At 32.2% G+C, this 13,453-nt stretch overlaps 1 protein-coding gene across 8 annotated transcripts in view; it reads right to left on the bottom strand.

Moving 5' to 3' along the window:
* Window positions 1-13,453, bottom strand: part of LOC115239539 (inositol 1,4,5-trisphosphate receptor) — a 61,240-nt gene that overhangs the window by 12,330 nt on the left and 35,457 nt on the right. For 5 of the 8 annotated variants that reach the window (XR_003884649.1, XM_029814112.1, XM_029814115.1 and 2 more), the window contains exons 1-22: window positions 9,782-9,909; window positions 9,449-9,564; window positions 8,627-8,713; window positions 7,208-7,702; window positions 6,893-7,031; window positions 6,553-6,764; window positions 6,107-6,433; window positions 5,888-6,034; window positions 5,492-5,793; window positions 5,316-5,430; window positions 5,069-5,244; window positions 4,848-5,003; window positions 4,614-4,764; window positions 4,363-4,510; window positions 3,801-3,827; window positions 2,913-3,258; window positions 2,682-2,847; window positions 2,397-2,613; window positions 1,763-2,304; window positions 1,580-1,695; window positions 1,309-1,444; window positions 959-1,216 (exon numbers count right to left, since the gene is read on the bottom strand). Coding sequence is in view for 7 of the 8 variants with exons in the window: in XM_029814112.1 (XP_029669972.1) it covers window positions 959-1,216; window positions 1,309-1,444; window positions 1,580-1,695; window positions 1,763-2,304; window positions 2,397-2,613; window positions 2,682-2,847; window positions 2,913-3,258; window positions 3,801-3,827; window positions 4,363-4,510; window positions 4,614-4,764; window positions 4,848-5,003; window positions 5,069-5,244; window positions 5,316-5,430; window positions 5,492-5,793; window positions 5,888-6,034; window positions 6,107-6,433; window positions 6,553-6,764; window positions 6,893-7,031; window positions 7,208-7,702; window positions 8,627-8,713; window positions 9,449-9,564; window positions 9,782-9,869 (4,467 nt within the window). In the remaining variant the exon portion in view is untranslated. Of the gene's footprint in view, window positions 1-958; window positions 1,217-1,308; window positions 1,445-1,579; window positions 1,696-1,762; window positions 2,305-2,396; window positions 2,614-2,681; window positions 2,848-2,912; window positions 3,259-3,800; window positions 3,828-4,362; window positions 4,511-4,613; window positions 4,765-4,847; window positions 5,004-5,068; window positions 5,245-5,315; window positions 5,431-5,491; window positions 5,794-5,887; window positions 6,035-6,106; window positions 6,434-6,552; window positions 6,765-6,892; window positions 7,032-7,207; window positions 7,703-8,626; window positions 8,714-9,448; window positions 9,565-9,781; window positions 9,910-13,453 lie in introns of those variants that run through there. The other 3 variants (XM_029814113.1, XM_029814117.1, XM_029814118.1) reach the window with 2 other exon arrangements.

The following is a 13,453-nucleotide window of genomic DNA, read 5'->3' as shown; positions in this document are numbered from 1 at the left end:
TATATATATGTGTGTAATGTGTACTTAGTTAATAAGTGAGCTTAATTTAATTATGTTTACATGCAAAGCGAGAGATTATTAAATAAAACCATGACAATTGTATTTTGCATATATATTTAATTAGAATATATATATTTGTTGCCTTATAACTGTTTTGTGCTATCTTTAATATTCTCTTTAAATAAAAAAAAGCATAAAAATCATATAACTATTTTTATAAGAGCATTTTATTTTACATTCTATCTAATGCTTTATTGTGTTGATTAAATCCTTATATTATTCATACATTGATATAGAAATATAAACTTTTATATTATATAAGATCTCCAATATGTTTTATCTTTTATTTAGCATTAATTTTGGTGATTTTCAGTTTTGTAATAAATAAATATTAAAACTTTAAAATAAATAAAGGTTTTTTAACAGTTATATTCTTATATCTTAATAATTATAATAAAAAATGGCAAATAATAGTACTCTCTAAATATGTATAACATTGACAGAATATATTAACTGCAAGCAGATATCTCTTACATACATGTTTTTCTTCTATGAAAGATCGCTAATGTCTTCTATGAAAGATAATTAATCCATTTTTTTTTTTTATAAATTAAACTTGTGCAAAAAAGTTTCCACCAAGAAATTTTAAGTGCGAAAACACCACATATACCTCATTAATCAATATTAATTCCGAACAGTTAAAAAAGCGTGAATCCCAAATTTTTCTCAATATGAATAAATTTGTATTCAATTTGGGGGATGTTAAACAATATCTTATATTAAATATTATCCCATCAAAAATAATATATATATATATTTGTCGAAAAAAATTAATATATCGACAAGATATATAACACGTAGATTAATTAATTAGAAAAAGAAAACAACTATATGTCTGTGTATATATACACCATGGAAGAAATTTCTTTTTTCATAATGCAACAAATAAAGACATTACCTGCACAGTGGTGCTTTGATCAGAAAATGGACTGCTGAAAAATGTGGATATAATACTCATTAGACAACTCGTCACGTAAGTTTCTAAGACTGTATCCGCATGTTGTCGATCGTGGGTAGATGTGGCAATTAAACCCATATCAACAATAAAAGATTTTTCAAATAAGGACCACATATGATTTGAGTTGTAAATTTCCTTCATCTCGACTTCTGTGTCAATATAACAATGATTGAGAAAATTGATATACGCCTCCTTCACCTAGTTATAAATGTTACAAAATATATCAATGTAATATTCTGTATCTATATTTTAATGAAATAGAGCTGTTTAAAATTCGATAGAAGCTTTACCTCCGGTATACAGTCTGGATGTGATACCACAGCAACAATGTCGTCTAGAGGCAAAAGACTGTGACATTTAATTTCAGTATTGACATTCTTGCCCATTGTGCAGCAAGCTAAAAGTTTTACTAATTCTACATGATACCTAAAATATAATATTTTCTGTGTATTCAACCTCAAAAATTCTTGTCAGACATTTAAATAATCAATGGAAAATAATATCATACGATATATATGATACATCTATCTCATGTTATAGGAACATGTCAAAAAAACTTACTGAAGTGGGCTACTCTCATCCATTCGATGTCTTTCAGATCGCATCATTTCCACAAAATGATTAAAGGAAGCTCTATCATTGTAAAAGATTAAGACATCTTCTCCCGCTTGAATTAACTAAAACAAAAATAAAAATAAGTAGAAGAACATTCCACAAAAGTTACATGTATATAGCACATCTCACCTCCTGCATCACCATCTCTTGACATTTTCGGATGAACTGATTCTCAGCTTTCACTATAGTTTGCAAAAATTTCAAATATTGCACATGTTTTCCATGCGTTTCTATGCAATGTACAAAATGCTGTATGACATTTGGATTGACTTCATTGCAGAGCATAGAATTATCTTGGAAGATGCTGCATACTGTTTGCGCTTCTCTTATGCCAGGATTCAAGAACAGATCCAATTGCTTATGCAAGAGAACCTGATTTTGTTGATTCGATAAGCAAAAGTTTTGCAAGAAATCATGCGCCAAACGCATTAACTCGTTCATTCTGATATCTTCCTTGGTGTCGAACGGAACTTGCAAAAGATCCAAAACGACGGTGTGTACCCCGACATTGCGTAGAAGTCTCTGTTCATGTTTGCGTGCCTTCACTTGACCGCCCGGCAGAGTTTGAATACACAGTTTATTCATTCTTATTAAAATCTGCTGAATCTTTTTGTATTCTTCAGCTTGATCGGCGTGTAACGGTGGACCAATATCCAAATCAATAGCAGAACCTTTAAAAGAGATAATTAATTGTATTTGTTTTATCTCGTTTAAAAAGTATTTATATAAAATGATAATTGAAATGTGTGTAATATATATAAACCTTGTTTATCCGATAGAGATAATAGAGGTGGTTTACGAGGGGTTATGCCTTCATCCTCCTCTTCTTTACTTTTTTTCTTCTTATTTCCGTGTTCCTCCGTCGCCTTGGATTTATATACCCAAAGCTCAGATTTTTCGACAGATTGGCGTAAAACATCCAAGTCTGCCTTTATTTGTTTGTAAGATTCTACGTCGCTATCCGAAACCAAGAGTTGCACCTATTAACCACAGGCATTAATATCTTTCTCTTTACAATATGTTTTAGGATACTAGAAAGGAGTCCTACCTGTTTAAATGCTTGTAAAACTTCTTGTCTTTGGCTAAAGTGCCTAAACAATAAATGTAAGGCTCCAGAAACTAATGGAGGATAATCGTGCATTGCTAGATGCAGCAGAACACGTAAAAATGTTCTGCCTCCTTGACCATCTAAATCTAGTGCTGCACATTCTTCACTAAAAAAATACGATTTCTCTAAAAAATAGCTTTCTCTCATATATCACATTCAAAAATATCTTACCTGCTTCCAAATATTCCTTCCGCATGTGCGCCGATTGCTTCTAAATCAATAGTCTTTTGTCCTAAAATCACATCTCCAGTCTTCTCGGAAGCAGATGCCGTCTCATCAAATTCCTGTTTAAATATGCTCAAGAGACAAGAGATTCTATAATCCAATCGAACATCCAGAATAAACTGCAATATCTCGATTATCTTAAGTTTTGTGTCCATCACCAAAGGATATTCCTTCTTCATTAGTGGCTTTGGTCTTGGAGAAGAACTGGGTAGCACTTGACCGGCTGGTCCTAATGTTAAATTTGTCATCACAGCACCCATGTCGCCAATACATCTAAGAATACCTCCTTCAGCTATTTAAACATACCATAAGAAACAAAACAATTCGTATTAAATCCATAAATAAATGAAAAAAAAATAATTCATCACATATATGATATTATGTATTTACGTATATCACATGGTTAAATTACAGTGTGCAGCAAGCAAATTTATTTTGTGTTAAAAAAGAGATACCATTTTGTATAAAGTAATATATAAAACAGCGTGATTCTCTGTTTATTTATGTCTTTATTTATTTATTTTGCTATTTATTATGAAAAAACAAAAAATTGACTTCAAAGTTGCTAGATAAAACAATGCTTATAAACATTCAATAACTAAGTATTAAATATTGCATATTATATATTAAACTTTGCTATTTTTATGCTCACATTTTTTAAAATAATTATTAATTTCTTAAAAGAAATTAAAAAGAATATTTAAGCAACTAAAAAAGCTTTATAGACCTACATCATACAATGCATAAAATTGCATGCTATATCTTCTTAATATCCACATTCCACATATCACACAGTTTAATTAGCTTTTAACAAGTTTTCTAATAGAATATTACCTGCCTCCTCAGGATCCACTGTATCAGCTGTGATGAAATATTTACAAGAGTAAATTTATTAGTTTCAAACATATTTATCTCTCACAATCTACATGTTATAAATAATTTAACATAATTGCATAAAGAAGCTATTTTATTTTCAAACAGATTTTCCTAAAGTACGGATTATATATAGTATCAATATGTTACAGTGTCATAAGAGATATTATATACAAGTTATAAATATAGAAATATTATATACAAGTTTCCGAAAGCAATGCTTAAAATCAGAATAAAAAATTGCTCATATAAAGAATGTTTGAAAATAAGAAGGAAAAATTCATTATATCAATAATACATCAATATATTATATAATAATGTAAGAAGGAGGTAAATCAAACTTTATTGCAATAATAGGCTACTACCATGCGCGCGAAATGTATATATATAGATGAATTGAAATGATTCCACTAGAAAATATTGCTCTTATGAAGTTCATTAAAACTTAATCAGTAAAAAGATAGAACATAACTTGTATATTATATGTTTTATAAAGTGAAATTAATAGAATCATTAAACTTACAATCAATATCGCCTGTAGGTATTTTTCCATCGGTAGATTCATTCTCTGATATACAATCCAAGATACTAAGCAACGTCTTTGTTAAACTTAATAAATCATTGAAACTATAGAATCCAAAGTAAATTAGATCACGTGCTAATTTAACAACCTGCAAACAATATATAAGAGTAATGCACATGAATATAATTTATTCTATATATCTAGAGATAAACAGTAAAACATATACATAAAAAGAAGAAAAAATTGCATACCTCAAATGTGAGCTTATTCTGTTCTTGATCTCCAAAAGACCACATTTTCGCAACAACATTACAGAGATAATCCTCAACAAACATGATTGTCGAACTAAATTTAGTACGAACAGCTTCTTTATTGTGATCCGGTATTTTATTCGCGTCATAACTAGAATTGCCAAAAAACAAACAATTTTAAGTATTTCTTTCATATACTCATCCTGTTTAATGCATTTTTTGTTGTTTACATACTCGTTTATGCTCATTTTTGACGGAATTTCAGACCAAAGACGAGCATATTTTACAGGAGTTACTTGTTCTTGCGGATCTCTATCTACATGAAGATGTAGCATAAGTCGGCAAAATGATGCGCGTAATTCGTATGGCACTGTTTCATCTTCCATACATCTATAAGAAGTGCATAAAGCAACTTACAAATAGTTCTCAATGTTAAGGATAAGCACAATACTTACTTAAGTATAAGATCTATGTCCAAATGTGGTGATAGATTATTTAGTGCTAGATATTGCCTATTCAAACACATATTACTAAAGAGATTTAATTGATGTCTGTAATAATCTAGTATTGCAGCATCTTGAACATTTCCCATTTTCGCTCCTCTAGATAGTTCACTCAAAGACATTGATTTCTGCATTAAATGTCACATTAATTTACATAATACATATTATATTTCAATAAACTATTATTAAGTATACTAACGGTTCCATTATCCCATTCCAATACAACTTCAAATTCTTCTATAACAGTAATTCTTGGTTCGGCATTTTCTTGCTTCTCGTCAATATCTTCAACTTCTACCTGAGTCTTCACCATTCTAAAATAAATTAATATGTATTAAAAAGATTGACATCGTTAGCGCTGCTTATCATACTTACTTTGTTTCTAGTAAAATATCCTTATTCTTTTCGCTAAGCACGCTTTTGCAAATTAATTCTTGTGTTACAGCTATTGCTTTTTTATTAGATATACATAAATCCGACAAATAATCGAGAAATCTCGATTCCCAGTTACGCATATTTTTTCTAACAAGACCCACAAATGTTTCTATTTCAGCAGCTGTTATATGTTTCTCTAGTAATTTTCTATTATTGTGCAAAAGCGCGGTGATGGTATCTTCCGCCAGTATATCATAGCCGATTTGTTTTTGCATAAACGCAAAATGTTTAGCAATGTATTCCTATACATGTGTGAAACAACAATGTAATATTTTGACAAAATAATTATAAATATAATATATAAAATTTATATTATATCGCATAATATCGCGGTACCTGATTCTTTCTGTAATCTTGCTGAGAGAGCCTGAGTATTCGGTAGCACAGACGAAACATATACTTGTATGGCGCGTGTCTCGGATCGTTAAGCTCATCTATCCTAAGAAACGGTCCTTCACCCTCTGCAGATTCCAAAAATGGAGCCTGTAATTAAGCCTGTATTTTGAGACATCCTTCGCGAAAGATATTTGTGCGCGATCAACACGTCGAGAATACCTGCAATATTTTGAACAGCTGTCCAAGGATGTACTGCTCGCGCAATAATTTCTGACGGTCCCTCACAGCATTCGTAACAATTAATTCCAATGCCTCAGATTTATTCTGTTCGTTCTCTAAACCAGCTATAAAGTATACAATGTCTTGCAGCAAGCTAATAACAGCTCTTCGTTCGTTATGCGAAATTGTTCCCTTTTCCAGTTTGCTGCTCATAGCCGTCAATACCTTGCAGGCGTCGTTTGCGAAATCTAAATCGCGCACTTCGACCGGCGACACGGATCTCAAAGCGAAGGCCTCCTTATCCTCTTTGCTGATCGCACAACCGACCTTTAAGAAATAATTAAATATGCCCGAGAGAATAAAATAAATTTATTTCCTGAATCCATAAATCTCATTCATAATTTTTTTGACGCATGAATTATAATCGTTAGAATACGCTACAATACCTTCGACATCACAGGCTTCTCGTCATCCTTATCAATCGGTACGCTTGTTGAATGAACCCAAGTATTTGTGCATATATGATGTAATCTAACAAAGGACGATTGCGGAACTAGACTATCTCCTCGAGTTAAAGTTGTAGGATCCAATTCGAATAATGAGCTAATCTCGTTGCTATGCGGCACCGACACTAATCTATACACTGGTCCAGGTGGATCTATATTAAAACATCGATATAAATAATCGATTTGCCATTATTTCATTAATCACAAACGCTAGGCGCATTTTTAGAAAAATACGTCATAATCAATTATAATTAATCATTAAAATATTTGGATACCATACCGCGCTTCCCTTTTACTGGTTCTCGTGGCTCATCCGTATCAATCTCAGCGGCAAGATACTGACCAGTCGCTAGATGTTTAAATCTAAAAAGTGAATTCCAATGCCCGGCGCCTCCTCTGCACGGATCATGTTGTACCACCTAAATATCAACAAATAAACAAAGAAAATTACTTACATAAGATATGCCAAAAAATATGCAAAAGAATAACGTTTTCACGCAAAAAAAATTATATATATATATATATGTACACGCGTAATAATGTTATATATGTATAAATAAACTTCAATAATTATATAAAAAATAAGATAGCTCACCTCGACTTCCCACAAAGCCTTGCTGCTGGTAGCCGCAGTAGCGCTGGTCCTGCCCGTTGTCCGCAAAAACACGTGGTGCTTCTTCTTATACTCGTCCATTGTCAGAAATTTTTCTTGCTCGGCGTGAAACAGTCGCACGACATCGCCACCCTTGAGGATCTCCTCCTGATTCTCTCGGTGTTCCATAAAGAGGGTCACTTTCCAGGAGGTGGACAAATTCACGACGTTGACCTCCTTGCAGCCTGGATTGTCGCTCAATTCGTAATTGGCGGCCACGTGAAGACCCTGGCGACCCGCGTTCACCGGCTCCAAGATCACTTTATCGCCGACGACGACGCTATCGCCGTCGCTTCGCAGCTTATAAAATGGCATTATGTAAAGCCACGAGCCCTCGTTTCCGTTCGCATCCAAATAAACTCTCATTGCGTTCTTTTCCAGCAACGCCGGCAGCCTCTTGTTCACCGTCAGGAATTTGTTGGATTTGAGATGCAGTAACTGCATAAAAAAATCGATGATAATCAACTACGTGACAAGTGTATGAGTGTGTGTGGGTATAATGTAAATTTATAAATTTACGCCATGTCAATAACAATGTTGTTTAATTATTTCTACGTTAATTATTTATTTATATATTTATATCGTATAACATGCGCGATGTATGTAACTCGAATAAAGTTATATTATTACAATATAATTATTCTGCAAGTTAAACATCTATAAACATTCTAATCACATACGGAATATATGATATATAAATTGAGATATATATATATAATAAATATGATTAGTTAGTAAAAAATGATACATCGACAAAGTACGTGAAAGATACATCGCGCTAATTCAATAAAATTCATACATTACAGTAGATAAATTGAACATTTAATGACATTCATTGTCTTTGCTATGATGGAGGATATAATCTATAATATATATGTATATAATACGTAGAATACAATGTTCAATGTACACAATGACGTCGTCTCATTTATTAAAGATTACAAAGTGCTACAATTTTTTAATTTTTTTGCAACAATGCTACACTACGAACAGGAAATTGAATTGTTTGTGAGAAACGTAGCGCTTATAACGCTGGCTTATATTTTTCGACATGGCAACGATAACGCGGAGGAAGGAAAACTTGTTAATTGGCAAACACTTATCGCATGCTCTATACAAGGCAGATAACTATGCCAATACGGATGGGTGTACCAGACAGTTTTTATGACCGCTTTGCGAAAAAAGAATGCGTTAAGGGGAAAACTGCTCCCCTAGCAATATTGATAAATCTATTATTATTCATATACCCTTTTTACATTATAAGAATACGCGATCAAGCATAAGATGTTCAAGATATACTTCAGTAAAATAATGTTACTTGGAAGAGATCTTTTAAAGGAAGAAGAATTATTTCTTTCTTACCTGTATGACGTTACCGTACGAAACCACGGTGCCCAATAATTTCTTGTTTTCAGTCTCATTTTGTTTTTTCTCGATTTCAGCCGCATGCTAAGTTCGAAATAAATTAATTATATAATTATATAAACTAATTTATATGTGTAATATATCCACGAAATATATGTAAAATATTGCATCAATTTTAATTTTTTGAGAACAACACACGCATTCTCTCTCTCTCTATTTTGCATCTATTTTTTCACACATGTTATGTACTAACACAGCCTTATGTAAAAAATTTGAAAGGGCCTTATGTAAAAAATTTGAAAGGGTGCAAAAATGGCAATACAAATATTTTAAAGTCAAATTGGTAAAGCCCATCTCGGAATGTAGGGAGGTCCAAGTTCGAACCTTGACTGGGGTGATACTTTTCGCTATAAATTCTTTACAGTGTTTTAAAATTGCACGTGATTATATATTCCAATTATTCTCTCTCTCTCTCTCTCACGTTCATTTTCATTAACCGGAAATAATAAAGCGCTTCGTAAATAATGAGGTTTGATTAAATAATCAATTTGCGTCATAATATGGCACGTGATTATATATTCCAATTAAATTAATATTAATATATCAAATACCATTAAATAATATTATATTTTATTATATTTTACATGCCGTAAAAGAAATATTTTTTTGTTACTACGGGACGCATTTTTTTCTTTTGCCTCGGGCGCCGAAATGTCTAATCCCGGCTCTGTGTACTAACATAAAGTTTTAACAATTTTGGTTGAACGTAAGATTAACATATTTAAATTGATTAAATGGTGTATTATTCTTGTAACTCACATGAAGCCTTTTGAGTAATACAGCGTCTGTACCCGAACTCGCGCTTTGTTTCGCTGCCTTCCAAAATTGCTTTTGGGCGGAATACCGGTTCATGGGACATATTTTGAAGAGACAATCTAAAAATCAATAATTGCTATCATTCGACAACATTTTAACATTTCAACTTTAACATTTCTATTTAATTTAATATCGCCCATTTTAATTGTTCGCGATAGCAATATTTTAAAAAATTAAGAAATATCGATATAAAAATTGTCATGAAATTCATTTACATATTTATTGCACAGTAAGAGTCAATAAGGAGCATAAATTATCTCAAAAGATATAAATTACCTCTGAATTTCTTCGGTGGGTTTGATAAATCTCCAGCTTCGGGACATACTACACACCTGTCGTCGACCAATCTGAAAATAATACACATTTTCGAGCTAACAAATATGCGAAAATAACATATAAAACAACGAATATCATATATTATTATATTATTAAAGTTTACAGTTTAAATATAAATATCACTTATTTACGATATATAAATACATGTTTCTCACAAAAGCTAAGTAATTATTATCACATTCTATTACTGTATATATTATAAAAAAGAATGTTCTTTGACTATTTATTACATATTATCTTCGCTCCTTTCATTTTCTTTTTGCAATGACTAGTCTAGTCATATCGTTTAGCGTTTAGCGCATTATACGTGTCAAGTAACATTGATAATACACAAAGTTTCGGAGTGATACAGATACAATAGCCGCACCTCCGGCTTTCTAACTATGCAATGTCGACACTGCGGTCGAACCATCATTAAATAAGCGTGGTCCAGGAGGAGAGAAACGACCCACGATATGGGTCGATATTGAAGCAAGTCCCTGTCTTGTCCTGATAGCTTTAACGGATTGCGTAAAAGGGAAGAGCTTTCATCTTATAAGTAATTACCATAAGAATTGCTTAAAAACGTTACCTTACTACTACGAAATATCATGTGAAATGATATATATCTGATAAAATGAGATATATTTTAATTACTATATTTTTTATTAAATTCTGTGCTTTTATATATCATAATCTTATCAATTTTATTACATGATATATGAAAAATATATACGCGTTACGATGTTAAGTTTATTTTTTATGTTATGCCATATTATATATCACGATTTTCTGTAGCGTTGAATTTTATAAAGAGAAAAAACTACAATAGAAATGTCAAAGTAGGATGTGGTTTCATCTTGCAGTAAACAAAAGGCACGATCACAACTCGGCAGACACCAAGCAAGCTATTGATCCAGATATTTCGTATTAATGGAGCACGTAAAGATAATCCCATGTCTCTTGCATGATATAATTATGTCTTACCGGACCGAATAATTAGAAACTTCGTCGAATGAAACTTGTCTTAAATTTTGCTGTTACACAAAACCGTTACACATTGTGACATTACCAAGAAATTACAACATAGAAAGCATAGCTTGTAGTTACCGACACTGCGGTCGAACCATCATTAAATAAGCGTGGTCCAGGAGGAGAGAAACGACCCACGATATGGGTCGATATTGAAGCAAGTCCCTGTCTTGTCCTGATAGCTTTAACGGATTGCGTAAAAGGGAAGAGCTTTCATCTTATAAGTAATTACCATAAGAATTGCTTAAAAACGTTACCTTACTACTACGAAATATCATGTGAAATGATATATATCTGATAAAATGAGATATATTTTAATTACTATATTTTTTATTAAATTCTGTGCTTTTATATATCATAATCTTATCAATTTTATTACATGATATATGAAAAATATATACGCGTTACGATGTTAAGTTTATTTTTTATGTTATGCCATATTATATATCACGATTTTCTGTAGCGTTGAATTTTATAAAGAGAAAAAACTACAATAGAAATGTCAAAGTAGGATGTGGTTTCATCTTGCAGTAAACAAAAGGCACGATCACAACTCGGCAGACACCAAGCAAGCTATTGATCCAGATATTTCGTATTAATGGAGCACGTAAAGATAATCCCATGTCTCTTGCATGATATAATTATGTCTTACCGGACCGAATAATTAGAAACTTCGTCGAATGAAACTTGTCTTAAATTTTGCTGTTATCACGAAACCGTTACACATTGTGACATTACCAAGAAATTACAACATAGAAAGCATAGCTTGTAGTTACCACGTGTTCGGATTGCGGTTCAATCTCGAGTGCAAATCGAGATATCGTCGCTCGCTTATCTGGGCTCACACACAAGCCAATAATTAAGATAACGGCGCAAATTAAACATCACGCACACACCGATTAATATTTTATTAATTAAATACGTATTATGCGTAATATGTAGGTCATATCTCTCAAAAGTGTGCTTCCAGAATGTTAATCGTAGATCTTATCATGCAATTTAGATTACCATTAGATTAATCATTTATTTACGTTGCTCACATTAATTTTATAGATTATTGTCAAACTGTATTTTTCCATGTCGCTATCTGCCACTAACATAGGAATATTATTTGTTAACCACCATTATGCATATATGAATATAAGCTCTCCGGCTAACAAGATTCCGATTAGGCTTCTCTTCGCAAAGATAAGCTCTCTATATATTATAGACGAGGGGAGAATGTTATTCACGACTCACACCTTATTTAAATCTACAATCCACACAAGAATGCATTAAAGACCATTCTTCTTTATGTATTAATAAGATAAACAGATATAAAACTTTAAGAAATATAATAGAAATATCTTTTATAAACAAAATTTGTGTGTGTGTATCAACGTTATGTAAATTTTTTTAAAGAACAGCAAATAATTTCATATCGCAGTATCGTTCTTATTTTAGGAAAGCATCAATGTAATACAAATTGCATTACGTGCTTTCATGTCGCGCCTCTTTATGTAGTAAATTAATAATAAATCTAATATCGCGAGTACAGAGAGAAAGAGAACGAAATTCACTTGCAGTAAAATTTCAAAAATTATTTCACAATTTTCTTAAATTTGTTCAATACAACGGGAATAATTATGCAGATGCATGTTTCGAGGCTTCTCCAATTAATCGAGGAGCGATGTACAACCAACATTTTATCGACCCTTTCACGATCCCTGAATGTATTGAATGTCGCGGTGATAGAATACCGCGTACAATTCCTGGTAGCAAGACTGTCAAAACAATAGATCAATTGGTCTGACATCAACGATAAACTTCCAGAATATTCGTACCATCGAACGAAGAATTTCCATCCGATGTGCAAACACAAATAGAGGACTCGTGTGTACGATCGTGCGTTATTGCGGCCGCAAACACGCGTGTAGTTGGCGTGATTAACGGCAGCGCTTTGCACCGCCGTGATTAACGACGTTTTGCGTTTCTGGAGCCGCCGCGAATAAGAGAACATGAATTTGCTTCGCTTTACGTATTAAGTCAAATAACGCAAGAAATATTTAATGCTCTCGCCTTTTAATTTTTTGCGAGTAAAATTATATAATGTATTCTCTCCGTCTCGCGAGAAAAAAAAAGCTTCGAAACTGAATCACAGTAACGGAAAAACTATCGCGTTCTTATACCATCTAATTTTTCTAGCTAATGGATCTTTTGAAATAAACTTCAAAGAAAAATATAGATCACAGTTTAATAATAAGTATATGCATTATTGTTGCATTTGCACGCAACATAAAGGTATAAGTTCGAACAGCGTATTTTTTCTTACCTCTTTGTCATCTTCAGAAATCTATTTTCGCCCGCGGAATATTACTAATATTAATATATTGTATGGAAATAACCATTGGCCTTGAAATATCGCAGTGTAATTCAAACAATGTCTATACACAAACAATAATGTTAAATTGTAAGATATGTCGTAGTTACTTTAAATGGAAGAATAATATTTAGCGTAGCATGAGAAGCGGAAAATAGTTATGAGATATTGAAAATGGTTAATTTCATCAGACGGAACATCGTTGAAAACGATATAACTCAGAATATTATTTAGATCGGAAG

This window comes from Formica exsecta, unplaced genomic scaffold (assembly GCF_003651465.1).
Source record: "Formica exsecta isolate Colony F162 unplaced genomic scaffold, ASM365146v1 scaffold385, whole genome shotgun sequence".
In the NCBI taxonomy this organism is placed as follows: Eukaryota; Metazoa; Arthropoda; class Insecta; order Hymenoptera; family Formicidae; genus Formica; species Formica exsecta.
The sequence above is the reverse complement of the archived record's forward strand: the minus strand, read 5'-3'. Positions and strand labels throughout refer to the sequence as shown.